Here is an 18,368-nt window from a genome sequence, read left to right as displayed (position 1 = left end):
TAAAGAGGAATGGTCAAGCATTACTGCTGACCGTTGTGCCCGTCTGATCTGCAACTACAGGAAACGTTTGGTGGAAGTTATTGCTGCCAAAGGAGGTTCAACCAGTTATTAAATCCAAGGGTTCACATACTTTTTCCACCTGCACTGTGAATGTTTACATGGTGTGTTCAATAAAAACATGGTAACATTTAATAATTTGTGTGTTGTTAGTTTAAGCAGACTGGGATTGTCTATTGTTGTGACTTAGATGAAGATCAGATCACATTTTATGACCAATTTGTGCAGAAATCCATATCATTCCAAGGGGTTCACATACTTTTTCTTGCAACTGTAGTACCTAAAATAAAATAAACTGACAATATCAGCGCCAGCACAAAAGTACCAAGTGTATCAGTGCCAATATAACATCTATAAAAGTGCCAGGCTGTCCGATACACTGTGGCAGTGGCTTTTAAGGAAGCTGCATTACAAAGCTTCGGAGCAGACATTCTCGCCCCAGGAGACATGCCCAGTCAGTAGTAATGGATAGACAGTCCAATACGGCTGACACATACAGTATGCCGTCACATAGCGGCCAGATGGAGGCCAAAAGGTCAGTCTGGCCTCCGCCTGATGAATGGGAGGCTATGGATACGCTGACATATACTCCAGTCCACCATTCATTCAATCCCTGGCTATGCCCGTTCACTCAGTGCTCCGCTTGCTCAGTGCTCCGCTTTCTCAGTGCACTCAGCCACTTTCTGATGAATTTGCAAAATGTGCTTCCTAAAAATAACATTTCAGGTCTTATCATGAAAGCGACATCAACATCCTGGAGCGGAGGAAATGGAGGCAATGGTCCAGAGTGTAACGTGTCACCATCTCCGGGTCTGCACACCATTCAAAGACAGAGCAATGCAGGCGCCAATACATATGCAACCGGGCTGGTGACATTACAGAGCACCTGTCTGCAGGATGAAGCTTATTAAACAAGAAATACTGCAGAGTAGGGTTGATCCTGCTAATTAAAATGACTTCTGTCTTGTGAAAATCGGCATAGCGTTTCCGAGAAAAAAAGACTTCCATTCTTTATGCACAGTGTGGCGGTATCATGTTTTTATCAGACTTCTGTCAGAATCTCCATATCTCCACCGTGACCTATATTATGTATTCACTGCAGAGCCGACCACCAGGCTCTATCAGAAGAACATACTGGGAGGTTGTCAGAGAATAGCCAAACATTCATCCAATCCAGAAAATACCAGACAGGAGGGGGATGCAGCTGCAGCTTCTCTCTTCCTCTGTGTACATATATATTGTGAGACAGTGACAGGTCTCACGCAGGTTAGAGGCAAGGAAGGGGTGGATAGTACGGTCCACACCCTTATTCCACCACAGGCGAGACCAGCTGGAACTAATCTGTCTGGCACAAAGCACCTCCCAGGGTGTCAGCAAGGGGGAGTGTGTTGCCTGTGGACAGAGGCCTGGAGGCTCTGTGTGGTCCAAGCCAGGAGGGCTGAGAGACCACTATTCCCCATGTCTGCTGAGACACTGGACTGGAGGCAGTGGGCGTACTGTGCTCTGTACAGCCAGGAGGCTGTGGGACATTGGCTCAGAAAGTCGCATGTGTTCACAGGGTGTGAACAAGGACTTAGGTGAGTCAGGAAACTCTGTGTTAGTTAGAGCCTGGACGGGCGAGTGTTTATTATTTTATGTGGATGTCACATGTGTTAGGTGAAGCTGCAACTTCATGATAACCTGTATTGGTTGGAGTGTGCACAATAAATGCACGGTTTGGACTTGAAACCTGGTGTCCTAAAGTCGTATCTGTGAGAATGACCCCCAAATAAGAGGCGATCCCTTACAATTGGTGGAGGATGCGGCAGAGAAGATGGAAGATGCTTCTGCTAAACCAGTTGGTGGGGCTGATGTGGATGCCGAAGACCACAGACCCGTGGTAGCGTGTAACCTAGATCTGGAAGACGTCCCCTCTGCATACAGGGCCTTCCAAATAGCCAGCAGGCTGCTGGGGAAGAAGTACGAGGAGGTGAATGATCAGTTTTCAGATCCGGGCTATTACGATGGGCTGTATCTCCTGACTCCTCCACAAAAGGAGAACAGTGTCCTGGGTGAGCCTCGGGAGAAAATGACAGAAGACGAGGAGTCTGCTGAGGACCCTGGTGCCTCCTGCCTCGATGAGAAAGAGGGGGAGGGGTTAACAGGGCAAGTGTATGGTGCCATGTCCGAGAAGGATGAGAAGGAGGTCAAAGAGACTGGAGACTTCAAGAAGACAAAGACTGAAAAAGTTAAGGCCGATGTGTTGGTTGACTTGAAGTCCCCAGGTGCTACAGAGACCAAAGTTAAGCCAAAGGGAGCCGCGGTCAAAGTGGAAAAAGCCGCTAAAGAAGCAGAGGTCTCTAAAACTGCCATAGTAGCTGGGGTAACTACTGTTGGAAAGAAGGAAGAAGTGACCCAGATGCACGTAAAAGAAGCGAGTAGGGGCAAGCATGCTCTGCTGAAGGAGCCCTGCAAAGCAAAGGAGAAAGTGTCGGGATATGACCATGACTCGGAACAGTTCAGGCAAGAGGTGCAGCAGTCCAAGAAAGGACGTGAGGCGCATGTACAGGAGCCAGAGGATCTAAAAAGAGAGAGAGATCAAAATATACGACAGCGCATCATTATCACTCGGGAAAGAGTAGGAAAAGAGTATCTGGCCATGAGATGGGCACATGAGGCCTTTAGGCAGTTTCGGTTAGGCAAGATGTTGGTTTTGGTGATAAACCAAGCTCTGCTGGCATGGGTCTGGCAGAACAAAGGGAAGGTACGTGTCACCGAGGTTCCTGGCCTCGGTGAAATAAGAACCGGTCATTTTCTGTGTCAGCGGCAGCTAGTGCTCGCTGACACTGGGTTACTTAGTGTGGCTGTAAAGCCAATCTGGGCCGGTTCTTATTGGGAGCAGCCAAAGAGCAGGGTGGGTGGCTGTTCCCCACGTCCAGGCCAGGTGGAGGCCCTCTAACCAGTGGTTATGCAGGTGTTCACCCTCACGGGCTTGAACAAAGGGGGGGGGATATGTGAGACAGTGACAGGTCTCACGCAGGTTAGAGGCAAGGAAGGGGTGGATAGTGCGGTCCACACCCCTGTTCCACCACAGGCGAGACCAGCTGGAGGTAATCCGGCTGGCACAAAGCACCTACCAGGGTGTCAGCAAGGGGGGAGTGTGTTGCCTGTGGACAGAGGCCTGGAGGTAGGGTGGCCAGACGTCCGGTTTTAGGCCGGACAGTCCGGTTTTCAGGCTCCCTGTCCTCCGTCCGGCGAAGTGCCTGGACGGACACAGGGATGTCCTCCTTTTAAGTAGCTCACGCTCAGACAACAGCATTGCACTGTCTGAGCGTGAGCTGCAGCAACGGACTGAGGCTTCTCTTACCCCTAGTCAGTCACTAGAGCCACAGACATGGCTCCCTGTGGCTGACTAAGGGGCGGAGAAGCGCCCCGGGCTGCCCCAGCTCACCTTCAATTCACAAAGTTCTTCCCTCTCCTCCCCCGTGTTTTATGGCTAGTGGTGGGGGCGTGGCTTCACGGATACACGTGGCTTCATGTGGCTTAAAGGCGTGGTTTGGGGCATTGTGGGCGTGGTTTTGGGCATGGTCGTTGAGGTCCGGCTTTCTAGGGTGAAGCCAGTGGCCACCCTACCTGGAGGCTCTGTGTGGTCCAAGCCAGGAGGGCTGAGAGACCACTATTCCCCATGTGTGCTGAGAAACTGGACTGGAGGCAGTGGGCGTACTGTGCTCTGTACAGCCAGGAGGCTTTGGGACATTGGCTGAGAAAGCCGCTTGTGTTCACAGGGTGTGAACAAGGACTTAGGTGAGTCAGGAAACTCGGTGTTAGTTAGAGCCTGGACGGGCGAGTGTTTATTATTTTATGTGGATGTCACATGTGTTAGGTGAAGCTGCGACTTCATGATGACCTGTATTGGTTGGAGTTTGCACAATAAATACACTGTTTGGACCTGAAACCTGGTGTCCTAAAGTCGTATCTGTGAGAATGACCCCCAAATAAGAGGCGATCCCTTACAATATATATATCATACTGCATGTTGTGAGGGAGAGGAGAATGGCAACTCCTCTGATTACTAATGTCAGGAAATATATATTCATGTACATAGGAGGCAGTATTATAGTAGTTATAGTCTTGTACATAGGAGGCAGTATTATAGTAGTTATATTCTTGTACATAGGAGGCAGTATTATAGTAGTTATATTCTTGTACATAGGAGGCAGTATTATAGTAGTTATATTCTTGTACATAGGAGGCAGTATTATAGTAGTTATAGTCTTGTACATAGGGGGCAGTATTATAGTAGTTATATTCTTGTACATAGGAGCAGTATTATAGTAGTTATATTCTTGTACATAGGAGGCAGTATTATAGTAGTTATATTCTTGTACATAGGAGCAGTATTATAGTAGTTATATTCTTGTACATAGGAGCAGTATTATAGTAGTTATATTCTTGTACATAGGAGCAGTATTATAGTAGTTATATTCTTGTACATAGGAGGCAGTATTATAGTAGTTATATTCTTGTACATAGGAGCAGTATTATAGTAGTTATATCCTTGTACATAGGAGCAGTATTATAGTAGTTATATCCTTGTACATAGGAGCAGTATTATAGTAGTTATATCCTTGTACATAGGAGCAGTATTATAGTAGTTATATCCTTGTACATAGGAGCAGTATTATAGTAGTTATATTCTTGTACATAGGAGCAGTATTATAGTAGTTATATCCTTGTACATAGTAGGCAGTATTATAGTAGTTATATCCTTGTACATAGGAGCAGTATTATAGTACTTATATCCTTGTACATAGGAGGCAGTATAATAGTAGTTATATTCTTGTACATAGGAGGCAGTATTATAGTAGTTATATTCTTGTACATAGGAGCAGTATTATAGTAGTTATATTCTTGTACATAGTAGGCAGTATTATAGTAGTTATATCCTTGTACATAGGAGCAGTATTATAGTAGTTATATTCTTGTACATAGGAGGCAGTATTATAGTAGTTATATTCTTGTACATAGGAGCAGTATTATTGTAGTTATATTCTTGTACATAGGAGGCAGTATTATAGTAGTTATATTCTTGTACATAGGAGCAGTATTATAGTAGTTATATCCTTGTACATAGGAGCAGTATTATAGTAGTTATATCCTTGTACATAGGAGCAGTATTATAGTAGTTATATCCTTGTACATAGGAGCAGTATTATAGTAGTTATATCCTTGTACATAGGAGCAGTATTATAGTAGTTATATCCTTGTACATAGGAGGCAGTATTATAGTAGTTATATTCTTGTACATAGGAGGCAGTATTATAGTAGTTATATTCTTGCACATAGGAGCAGTATTATAGTAGTTATATTCTTGTACATAGGAGGCAGTATTATAGTAGTTATATTCTTGTACTTAGGAGCAGTATTATAGTAGTTATATTCTTGTACATAGTAGGCAGTATTATAGTAGTTATATCCTTGTACATAGGAGCAGTATTATAGTAGTTATATTCTTGTACATAGGAGGCAGTATTATAGTAGTTATATTCTTGTACATAGGAGGCAGTATTATAGTAGTTATATTCTTGCACATAGGAGCAGTATTATAGTAGTTATATTCTTGTACATAGGAGGCAGTATTATAGTAGTTATATTCTTGTACTTAGGAGCAGTATTATAGTAGTTATATTCTTGTACATAGTAGGCAGTATTATAGTAGTTATATCCTTGTACATAGGAGCAGTATTATAGTAGTTATATTCTTGTACATAGTAGGCAGTATTATAGTAGTAATATTCTTGTACATAGGAGCAGTATTATTGTTGTTATATTGTTGTACATAGGAGCAGTATTATAGTAGTTATATTCTTGTACACAGGAGCAGTATTATAGTAATTATATTCTTGCACATAGGAGCAGTATTATAGTAGTTATATTCTTGTACATAGGAGGCAGTATTATAGTAGTTATATTCTTGTACTTAGGAGCAGTATTATAGTAGTTATATTCTTGTACATAGTAGGCAGTATTATAGTAGTTATATCCTTGTACATAGGAGCAGTATTATAGTAGTTATATTCTTGTACATAGTAGGCAGTATTATAGTAGTAATATTCTTGTACATAGGAGCAGTATTATTGTAGTTATATTGTTGTATATAGGAGCAGTATTATAGTAGTTATATTCTAGTACATAGGAGCAGTATTATAGTAGTTATATTCTTGTACATAGGAGCAGTATTATAGTAGTTATATTCTTGTACACAGGAGCAGTATTATAGTAGTTATATTCCTGTACATAGGAGCAGTATTATAGTAGTTATATTCTTGTACATAGGAGCAGTATTATAGTAGTTATATTCTTGTACATAGGAGCAGTATTATAGTAGTTATATTCTTATACATAGGAGGCAGTATTATAGTAGTTATATGCTTGTACATAGGAGCAATATTATAGTAGTTATATTCTTGTACATAGTAGGCAGTATTATAGTAGTTATATCCTTGTACATAGGAGCAGTATTATAGTAGTTATATTCTTGTACATAGGAGGCAGTATTATAGTAGTTATATGCTTGTACATAGGAGCAATATTATAGTAGTTATATTCCTGTACATAGGAGCAGTATTATAGTAGATATATTCTTGTACATAGGAGCAGTATTATAGTAGTTATATTCCTGTACATAGGAGCAGTATTATAGTAGTTATATTCTTGTACATAGGAGCAGTATTATGGTAGTTATATTCTTGTACATAGGAGGCAGTATTATAGTAGTTATATTCTGGTACATAGGAGGCAGTATTATAGTAGTTATATTCTTGTACATAGGAGGTAGTATTATAGTAGTTATATTCTTGTACATAGGAGCAGTATTATAGTAGTTATATTCTTGTACATAGGAGGCAGTATTATAGTAGTTATATTCTTGTACATAGGAGCAGTATTATAGTAGTTATATTCTTGTACATAGGAGGCAGTATTATAGTAGTTATATTCTTGTACATAGGAGCAGTATTATAGTAGTTATATACTTGTACATAGGAGCAGTATTATAGTAGTTATATTCTTGTACATAGGAGCAGTATTATAGTAGTTATATTCTTGTACATAGGAGCAGTATTATAGTAGTTATATTCTTGTACATAGGAGCAGTATTATAGTAGTTATATTCTTGTACATAGGAGCAGTATTATAGTAGTTATATTCTTGTACATAGGAGGCAGTATTATAGTAGTTATATTCTTGTACATAGGAGCTGTATTATAGTAGTTATATTCTTGTACATAGGAGCAGTATTATAGTAATTATATACTTGTACATAGGAGGCAGTATTATATTAGTTATATTCCTGTACATAGGAGCAGTATTATAGTAGTTATATTCTTGTACATAGGAGCAGTATTATGGTAGTTATATTCTTGTACATAGGAGGCAGTATTATAGTAGTTATATTCTTGTACATAGGAGGCAGTATTATAGTAGTTATATTCTTGTGCATAGGAGGCAGTATTATAGTAGTTATATTCTTGTACATAGGAGGCAGTATTATGGTAGTTATATTCTGGTACATAGGAGGCAGTATTATAGTAGTTATATTCTTGTACATAGGAGCAGTATTATAGTAGTTATATTCTTGTTCATAGGAGCAGTATTATAGTAGTTATATTCTTGTACATAGGAGCAGTATTATAGTAGTTATATTCTTGTACATAGGAGCAGTATTATAGTAGTTATATTCTTGTACATAGGAGGCAGTATTATAGTAGTTATATTCTTGTACATAGGAGGCAGTATTATAGTATTTATATTCTTGTACATAAGAGCAGTATTATAGTAGTTATATTCTTGTACATAGGAGCAGTATTATAGTAGTTATAGTCTTGTACATAGGAGCAGTATTATAGTAGTTATATTCTTGTACATAGGAGCAGTATTATAGTAGTTATATTCTTGTACATAGGAGCAGTATTATTGTAGTTATATTCTTGTACATAGGAGCAGTATTATAGTAGTTATATTCTTGTACATAGGAGGCAGTATTATAGTAGTTATATTCTGGTACATAGGAGGCAGTATTATAGTAGTTATATTCTTGTACATAGGAGCAGTATTATAGTAGTTATATTCTTGTTCATAGGAGCAGTATTATAGTAGTTATATTCTTGTACATAGGAGCAGTATTATAGTAGTTATATTCTTGTACATAGGAGCAGTATTATAGTAGTTATATTCTTGTACATAGGAGGCAGTATTATAGTAGTTATATTCTTGTACATAGGAGCAGTATTATAGTAGTTATATTCTTGTATATAGGAGCAGTATTATAGTAGTTATAGTCTTGTACATAGGAGCAGTATTATAGTAGTTATATTCTTGTACATAGGAGCAGTATTATTGTAGTTATATTCTTGTACATAGGAGCAGTATTATAGTAGTTATATTGTTGTTCATCAGTGGACGTGATCAGTAACCAGTTTAATGTTTTTATGATTATTTGGGACTCTCTTGTTTTTCTGTTAATCAATTTCATCTTTTCACCAATAAGCGGTTTTCAATCAGATGATTAGACTGGGATTCCCCCCGGATTCCTTTTAGAAGGTGCACAGATGGGAACCTCTTGTCCCTGTCACCATCCTGAGATCTGCCCTTTATCGTGGGCGCTCGCTCTGTTACAGGCTGGAGTTGCAGCAGGGGAAGCCCAGTCCATGCAGTGCACATAGCAGGAAGCAGTGGAGCTGCAGTGAGGGTGGATCTCGAGGCTGTCAGCTTGTACAGCCCACAGAACAGCAGGGCTGAGGGGCCAGAGGACAAGCTGTTTGATGGCACCATCAGAATAATAATCCTAATTCCTGCTCTCCCTCTCACATTTCGTGTTCGCCCTCCCTCTAATCCCATCAGGATTTACATCCAGTCTTGCAGGCAGAGGGGACAGATCTCTTTATTTGCAGCTGCTCTGCTTGCAAAACAAAGCCCTCCTGCCTGCTATACCAGCCTGGGCTCCACATCATCGGATACTGGCATCTGACCCTCATCGGACCGTCCATCCTGACAAGAGCCTGGCCATGGGCGACAAAGGAACCAGGTAGGTCCGTCCTAACACTTCAATCTCATCCGTCGGCGTGACATGAAGGGGTTAATGGACTTCGCTGCTCAGTGCTGTCTTAGAAGGGCTCCAGCTACTGAGCCATGAGGGATCCCCTGCTCTCTACGTTAAGGCATTTATGGGGTTAAATCCGTAGCTGGACCCTTAGAGCTTCAGACTGCACGACCACCGTGCCCCCCTACTTACCTCTCAGGATCATTCATCTTATTATGATGGTGCGAACATGAAAGGGTTAGGGGGCTGTGAATTTCTTGGTGGATTTAGGAAATTTTAAGGGAAAAGACTGAGGAGCAAGAGAGCACCTGACCTAGGCTGACATTTAAAGGGTCAAGTCCGTAGCCAGAGGGTCAGGACGCACGAGCACATCCAGCCCTCCTGTAAATAGGGTCTAGACGTGAAGGGGTTAATGAGCTTTACAACCCAATGGAAAGATTCGTAGGGAATGAGGGAGGGGGTGGGGGGGGGGGGCGTCCCCAGTGTCCGCTACTACGGTTCCCACGACATACCACCACCACACAGAGCGCTGGATGTAATCGGGGCACGGGGAGGAAAGGGTTACTAGGTCTCGACCATTCGGACGGGTCAATAACAAAGGGGGCGACTCCGGCTAGAGGGTGAGGAGGGATGCAAAGCCATGACCCGAGGAGGATGTGGAGAGGAAGGGGTTAATGGGCTTTCCATTCCAGCAGGTGAGTTATGAGGAATCCTCACCTGGTACCGAAGGGGTTAAGTCCATGTTAAGGAACAAGTTTTCGTGACTGAAGGGTTAATCCGCGTCCGGCTGCAGCGCCCCTTTAATGACTCCCCCCCCCCCCCCCCCCGTGTCTGAGGCAGTGGAAGTGAAAGGGTTAAAAGACTTTGTTCCCCTTTCGCCACTGCGAACATAAATCATATATTGAGGAGACTGGACTGTCAAGGGTTAACCCCCCCTTCCTCCTCTGCTGGGACCCCAGAGCACTCGGGGGACCCCCATCCCGGGAGAAAGGGGCTCGGATTCTGGGCTTTACGTTGACGTTGGGAGAATTTTCAGGAAGTTCCGGAGCTTCCCCCGTGGCCTGGCGCTGCGCCCGCTCCGGTTACACAGCGCCACCACTTAGGTTAATGCCATCGTCCGCTTCCCTTGAGGAAATGATGGGGGTGGTTTATCGATTGACCTCCTGTCTATATGAATGGCCCCTGCGCGTAGATCAGGAAAATAACGCGTGCGAGAAACCCAAACCGCTGCAAACCGTCTGCCGTCCCGCCGGTCGCTTCCCAATCCGAATTGGGTCCGGAATAGTGATCGCCTTATATGATGCCAGGGGCGTAGAAGGGGCGAGACGGGTATGATATTAGGGAATTGCTAGGTAGGCGGCTGATAGAACAGGTGTCAGACATTATGGGGTCACTACGGGGAATGTCCAGCAGGGCGGCGCCGAGCTAGATGAATATACTGAGGCCTCCGCACACAGTCACTAATGAACAAGACCGTATGTGTTTTACGGTCCGAAAATTGCGGATCTGCAAAAAAAACAAAAACGGATGCCATCTGTTTTTTTTTGCGGATCCATTGTAACAATGCCTAAAACGGACAAGAATAGGACATGTTCTAATTTTTTTGCGGGGCTACGGAACGGACATACGGCTGCGGATAGCACAGGGTTCATTGAAATGAATGGGTCCACATTCATACCGGCAAAAAAAACGGAACGGACACGGAAACAAACAATGCTCGTGTGCATGTTACCTGACCGTCAGTTCTCGATGGGTTAATCCCAGGCCTTTCGGGGTCTGTATTAAAAACTAACGGTGTCTCCGATGCGGTGCTGGGGGGGGGGCGCAGGGTCATGTGACGCTTCTCCCCCGCTGCTTGCGATATCTTATGTTGCAGGGACTGTGAGCGCTGGCGCGGGGTCCACATGAGGGTGGGCGACGCTGTTATGTAATCTGTTATGGGGGAGGGGTCGTTACATTGTAGCAGTCCAGAGCGTTCTCTGCTGTTCTCATGGATACAATGTCACATCGTGTAATCGGAGGGGGATTATGTAAACATTCGGGGTCTACCCTGCAGCCCTGCCCCCGCTGTTACCCCAGACACCCCCGACGCTGAGATTTGAGGAGATGCTTCTTGATCCAAATATAAGTCATTTACAAGACACGGAGGAGGAGATCAGGCGGCATGATGGACCCTGCAGGTGACATCACCATCACTATTCTGCTGGCTTCAGAGCTGAAATCTGTCAACCTTCCTTGTATGCTCAGTGTCTGCCAAAAAATGTCTCACGAGGCTGTTCTGGAAGAGTAAGGCCTCTTTCACACGGGCGTCATGTTTTTTGCCCGGATAAGATGCGGGTGCATTGCGGGAAAATGCGCGATTTTTCCGCGCGAGTGCAAAACATTGTAATGCGTTTTGCACGCGGGTGAGAAAAATCGGCACGTTTGGTACCCAAACCCGAACTATTTCACAGAAGTTCGGGTTTGGGATCGGTGTTCTGTAGATTGTATTATTTTCCCTTATAACATGGTTATAAGGGAAAATAATAGCATTCTGAATACAGAATGCATAGTACAATAGCGCTGGAGGGGTTAAAAAAAAAATAAAAAAATGTAACTCACCTTAATCCACTTGATCGCGCAGCCGGCATCTCCTTCTGTCTTCTTCTTTGCTGTGCACAGGAATAGGACCTTTGATGACGTCACTGTGCTCATCACATGGTCCAATCACATGGTTCATCACCATGGTGAGGGACCATGTGATTGGATCATGTGATGTGACGTCACCACAGGTCCTTAGCCGGCAGCACAACATTACAGAAGAAGACAGAGATCCGCAACTACGCGATCAAGTGGACTCGGTGAGTTAATTTTTTTATATTTTTAACCCCTCCATCACTATTTTACTATGCGTTCTGTATTCAGAATGCTATTATTTTCCCTTATAACCATGTTATAAGGGGAAATAATAATGATCGGGTCCCCAGCCCGATCGTCACCCTAGCAACCGTGCGTGAAAATCGCACCGCATCCGCACTTGCTTGCGATTTTCACGCGGCCCCATTCACTTTTATGGGGCCTGCGTTGCGTGAAAAACGCAGAATATAGAGCATGCTGCGATTTTCACGCAACGCACAAGTGATGCGTGAAAATCACCGCTCATGTGAACAGCCCCATAGAAATGAATGGGTCCGGATTCAGTGCGGGTGCAATGCGTTCAACTCCCGCATTGCACCCGCGCGGAATACTCGCCCGTGTGAACTCAGCCTAATATTTACACCTGGAACTGTATAACTGCACGAGGAGCACCGCTGAGGCGGCTTCACACTGGCGTTTTGGCTTCCCGTTTCTGAGATCTGTTCAGGGCTCAGCGGTCCAAAACGGATCAGTTTTGCCCCTAATGCATTCTGAATGGAAAAGGATCGGCTCAGAATGCATCAGTTTGGCTCCGATCAGCCTCCATTCCGCTCTGGAGGCCGCCTGCAGCGCTTTGCTGTCCGTCTGACGAAACTGAGCCAAACATATCCGTCCTCCATTTACTTTCATTAGAGTTCATGACGGATCCGCACCAAACGCGAGTGTGAAAGTAGCCTAAGATGAAAAGGTATCTGCTGGTACTAATACCAGCAGAATAGTGAGTGCAGCTCTGAAGTATAATACAAGATGTAACTCAGGATCAGTACAGGATAAGTAATGTATGTACACAGTGACTGCACCAGCAGAATAGTGAGTGCAGCTCTGGAGTATAATACAGGATGTTACTCAGGATCAGTACCGGATAAGTAATGTATGTACTCAGTGACTGCACTAGCAGAATAGTGAGTGCAGCTCTGGAGTATAATACAGGATGTTACTCAGGATCAGTACAGGATAAGTAATGTATGTACACAGTGACTCCACCAGCAGAATAGTGAGTGCAGCTCTGGAGTATAATACAGGATGTAACTCAGGATCAGTACAGGATAAGTAATGTATGTACACAGTGACTGCACCAGCAGAATAGTGAGTGCAGCTCTGGAGTATAATACAGGATGTAACTCAGGATCAGTACAGGATCAGTAATGTATGTACACAGTGACTGCACCAGCAGAATAGTGAGTGCAGGTCTGGAGTATAATACAGAATGTAACTCAGGATCAGTACCGGATAAGTAATGTATGTACTCAGTGACTGCACTAGCAGAATAGTGAGTGCAGCTCTGGAGTATAATACAGGATGTTACTCAGGATCAGTACAGGATAAGTAATGTATGTACACAGTGACTCCACCAGCAGAATAGTGAGTGCAGCTCTGGAGTATAATACAGGATGTAACTCAGGATCAGTACAGGATAAGTAATGTATGTACACAGTGACTGCACCAGCAGAATAGTGAGTGCAGCTCTGGAGTATAATACAGGATGTAACTCAGGATCAGTACAGGATAAGTAATGTATGTACACAGTGACTGCACCAGCAGAATTGTGAGTGCAGCTCTGGAGTATAATACAGGATGTAACTCAGGATCAGTACAGGATAAGTAATGTATGTACACAGTGACTGCACCAGCAGAATAGTGAGTGCAGCTCTGGAGTATAATACAGGATGTAACTCAGGATCAGTACAGGATAAGTAATGTATGTACACAGTGACTGCACCAGCAGAATAGTGAGCGCAGCTCTGGAGTATAATACAGGATGTAACTCAGGATCAGTACAGGATAAGTAATGTATGTACACAGTGACTGCACCAGCAGAATAGTGAGTGCAGCTCTGGAGTATAATACAGTATATAAATCAGGATCTGGACACAATTGGTCATTTTAATGTGTGTACTGTGATATTAGGGTACTTTCACACTAGCGTTAAAGTTTTTCGGTATTGAGTTCTGTCCTAGTTTTATCCCAATGCATTCTGAATGGAGAGCATTCCGATCAGTATGCATCAGGATTTCTTCAGTTCAGTCACTTTTTTACAGTATTTGGCTGGAGAAAATACCGCAGCATGCTGCGGTATTTTCTCCATCCAAGATTCCAGGACACTGGCATTAATTCCAGTTGAAATGTATTAAAATCTCCGCATTGACGGATCCGGTCTTCCGGTCTGCGCATGCGCAGACCGTTAAAAATGTGAAAATAATAATATACTGGATCCGGTATTTCAATGCATTTGTCAAACGTATCGGATCTGGAAACAAATGGTTTCCGTTTGCACACGTTTTTCCGGATTCCTCTAATGCAAGTGTGAAAGTAATTTATGCATTTCTTAAAGCTGAGGATTTGTTACAATTGCATGCAGTTTAGCCTCCATCCCCTATGACAGTCTGGACTGTGACATGATACACTTTCCCTGCACTGATACATTGTAACAAACTATGAGGATAGAAGAGACATAGTTCCAGGTGCATAGATCACAGATCGTCTTTACTGGACACAATTGTAACAAATCCTCAGCAGTGAGAAGTTTTAGACTTGATTACATTATTATGGTGACACGTGATGTGATCTCATCGGCTCCGCCATCCTTATTACTGGGCTGTTTGCCGCTGACAGCGACCACATTCACTACCATTAGTTAGGATCTTCTATATCACAAGTCCGTCCCCTTTATTTGAAGCAAGCAGAGATCTTATTTTCCACAGGGAGTCTCAGTTGGATCCATGGGTGGGGTTCCCCTTTAATTGATCTTTCTATGGACATTTCTGTTGCTCCGTCCTGGGCTGATCTTCTTTTTCTATCGAACTTTAACCGTTTGCTTTCTGGGCGGCCCAGACGAGAGGACGCAGAACAGGTCTGAGGCTGTAGCCCGTTCATAGTCATTGGCCCTATAACAGCGGGGCCCCAAACAGTCATCATTCATGGGTCAACATCAGGCCCCTCCACCGGCTTTGGGTGAGTGCAGCAGTGAAGGAGTTAATGCCTGTGCAAATATTTATAATCCGTGACCTTTTATTAAACTGTTATTTACTATGTGAAGGAATGCGCTGGAGCCAGCCAAGGAAATCCAAGATGGCGGCCCCTCCCTGCGAGTACAGGGGTCCCGTGGGTGGGCGGGGCGGGAGTCGGAATGACATCTGGTCTCCGCTGCACAATGCGTTTGAGTTATTTACGTTTTTGTTTTTTTACGCCGCGTCCCGAATGTGACATTCATGAGATGATTGGACAAATCATCATTTACACTTTGCTTTTCGAGAACGGCGCAGTTTCTGGGGATTGCGGCAAAACTAACGCGTTTCGGGCTGTTTTCTTCTACGTTCCTCAGGAAAACTGCGACTCGCTTAGGACGGAGGTTATCAGTGCCTCGCGCCTCATTATTCTCATGCGTTGTGCTCCAGCAATCGTATCCCATTATTTTCAGGAATCGCCGTTTAAGCGATCTTCTACCAAATTTTCCACAAAACACCACCTACGACCAGTCTGCCCATTACAGTCCCCGCAGGGACCGTCGCCGCGCGGTCCTCGAGTCCTTACGGGTAAGGCCTCCTGCACACCACCGTATGGTTTTGCGGTCCGTTTTAAACTGATCAGTTTTTCCGTTTTTTTGTTTCAGTAGTGTTTCCGTTTCGTTTTTCCATTTGGTTTCCGTTTGTGATCCTTTTTTTTGCGGATCGCAAATGGAAACGGAAGCATACAATAATATCTAAACAGTAAGTAAATTTAAAAAATTGGGCTGGGCATAACATTTTCAATAGATGGTTCTGCAAAAACGGAAGGGGTACGGAAGATATACGGATGCATTTCCGTATGTGTTCTGTTTTTTTTTGCGGAACCATTGACTTGAATGGAGCCACGGAACGTGATTGGCGGCAATAATAGGAAATGTTCGATCTTTGAACGGAAATACGGAAATGGAATGCATACGGAGTACCTTCCGTTGTTTTTGAGGACCCATTGAAGTGAATGTTTCCGCATACGGAACCCAAAAAAACGGAAAAAAAATACGGTCGTGTGCAGGAGTCCTAAGGCCTCTTTCAGACGACCGTATGGCTTTTTCAGTGTTTCGAGGTTAGTATTTCACGGATCCGTTGTTCCGTTTTCCGTTTCTGTTGTGCTTCCGTTTTTTCCGTTCCGTTTTTCCGTATGGCATGTACCGTATGCAGTAATTACATAGAAGAATTTGGGCTGGGCATAAAATTTTTAATAGATGGTTCCGCAAAAACGGATATGGAAGACATATGGATGCATTTCCGTATGCGTTCCATTTTTTTTTTTGGCGGACCCATTGACTTGAATGGAGCCACGGAACGTGATTGGCGGGCCATAATAGGACATGTTCTATCTTTCAACGGAACGGAGAAACGGGAAATACGGAAACGGAATGCATACGGAGTACATTCCGTTTTCTTTTGTGGAACCATTGAAACAAATGGTTCCGTATACGGAGCGCAAAAAACGGCCCGTAAACTGAAAAAAAAAAACGGTTGTTTGAAAGAGGCCTAAATCTGTGCCGTGTGGTGGCAGATCGAGCTTTCCGGACTGAATGAAGGAGGGCACGCCCCCTAATGGCTGCCATACTGGTTGTCACCCGGCTTTCCCAGAAACAGATAACGTCTGAGATACATTGTCAGCTTGATGGACTCAATGCTTTTTGGATTTCTTGGGATTTGGGGGGGCCCTTTAGGTTGTCATTGCCCCGCAGGGCGTGGGCTCTACGGCGCTTGCGCAGTCCTCATTTCTGGCCACCGTTCTCTCTGCTGGATCTGATCCATGGGAATTCCCGCTGGATTATACTGAAGCTCAGCGCATCCATTACACAAGCGCTTTCCTGACTATTCCGGGGACTCTCGCACGGCCGCTCAGACCTGGGGTTCCCTGCGCTGATTTAACCCCTTCATGCACACAGGGGCCTGAGGGAGAGGTTTTCTCAGCTGCGGGGGGGGGGGGATAACCAAAACGTAACCCTTCTCCATATTGAAAGCCGCCATCTTGAATATAACTTCCAGTAGTCATGGAGAGCCCCACTGTGTTCATATGACCCTAGGCATCTGCCTGGTCCCCCAGCCCAGGGCACCCAGCGGGCAGTGGTCCTATCTGCCAGGGCACCCAGCGGGCAGCGGTCCTATCTGCCAGGGCGCCCAGTGGTGGGCATGTTGCGGGGGGGCTGTGGTTGCTCCTTCCTTCCTGCTGGATGGTATTATCCCCTGTAAGGCCTCATGCACACGACTGTTATTTGGGTTCGCATTCTTGGTGGGTCGGATGCGGACCCCTTCACTTTAATGTGCTGTCCGCATCCGCATGTCGGCTCCGCAAAATAGACAGAACATGTCCTTTGTCTGTATCGCCTACAAGGATAGGACTGCTGTACGGAGGGCTGGGCGATCTGTTCCGCAAAATGCAGAACGCAAAACGGACACGGTCGTGTGTATGAGGAGCCACAGCCTCAACCTCCTCAATATTAACCCCATAGATGCCACAGCCAATTTACCCATCGGCCGGGATGATAGGAGTGTATCTGTCCTATATATGATAGATAGATAGATAATTTTTTTTTTAATTTTAGAAATCAAGATATTAGTACATAAATCAGTATTAAACACATTGGCATAAAAAAGTGTATCAATTACAAACATCATTATAAACGAATTATGTACGTCAACTTAAGTTCACATCTAAGATAATTGAAAATCTGAATATATATATATCCCACCCTAACCCTCCCCATTGGCTGTCGACCATGCCGTATTAAAATTTAAATGTCATACATATCGCTACGTAGTTATGCGTGTACCTCTCCGCTTTCTTTCAATATCCTCAAAAATTCTAATAGATAGATAATTAGATAGATAGATAGATAATAGATAGATAATAGATAGATAATAGATAGATAGATAATAGATAGATAATAGATAGATAATAGATAGATAGATAGATAATAGATAGATAATAGATAGATAGATAATTAGATAGATAGATAGATAATAGATAGATAATAGATAGATAGATAATAGATAGATAGATATGAGAAAGATAGATAGATAGATAATAGATAGATAGATAATAGATAGATAGATAATTAGATAGATAGATAGATAATAGATAGATAATAGATAGATAGTTAGATAGATAATAGATAGATAGATAATAGATAGATAGATATGAGAAAGATAGATAGATAGATAGATAGATAATAGATAGATAGATAGATAATAGATAGATAATAGATAGATAATAGATAATAGATAGATAGATAGATAGATGATAGATAGATAGATAGATAATAGATAGATAATAGATAGATAATAGATAATAGATAGATAGATAATAGATAGATAGATAG

General features: G+C 43.3%; 1 protein-coding gene across 3 annotated transcripts in view; it reads left to right on the top strand.

Moving 5' to 3' along the window:
• The first annotated feature begins 8,806 nt into the window (after positions 1-8,806).
• LOC120996568 (beta-arrestin-1) overlaps positions 8,807-18,368 on the top strand; it is a 150,846-nt gene continuing 141,284 nt past the window's right edge. For 2 of the 3 annotated variants that reach the window (XM_040426559.1, XM_040426557.1), the window contains exon 1: positions 8,807-9,121. In XM_040426559.1, the coding sequence (XP_040282493.1) occupies positions 9,102-9,121 (20 nt within the window). In that variant the 5' untranslated portion in view covers positions 8,807-9,101. Of the gene's footprint in view, positions 9,122-9,795; positions 9,832-18,368 lie in introns of those variants that run through there. The other variant, XM_040426556.1, reaches the window with a different exon arrangement.

The sequence above is a fragment of the Bufo bufo genome, chromosome 3 (genome assembly GCF_905171765.1).
Source record: "Bufo bufo chromosome 3, aBufBuf1.1, whole genome shotgun sequence".
Lineage (NCBI taxonomy): Eukaryota > Metazoa > Chordata > Amphibia > Anura > Bufonidae > Bufo > Bufo bufo.
The sequence above is the reverse complement of the archived record's forward strand: the minus strand, read 5'-3'. Positions and strand labels throughout refer to the sequence as shown.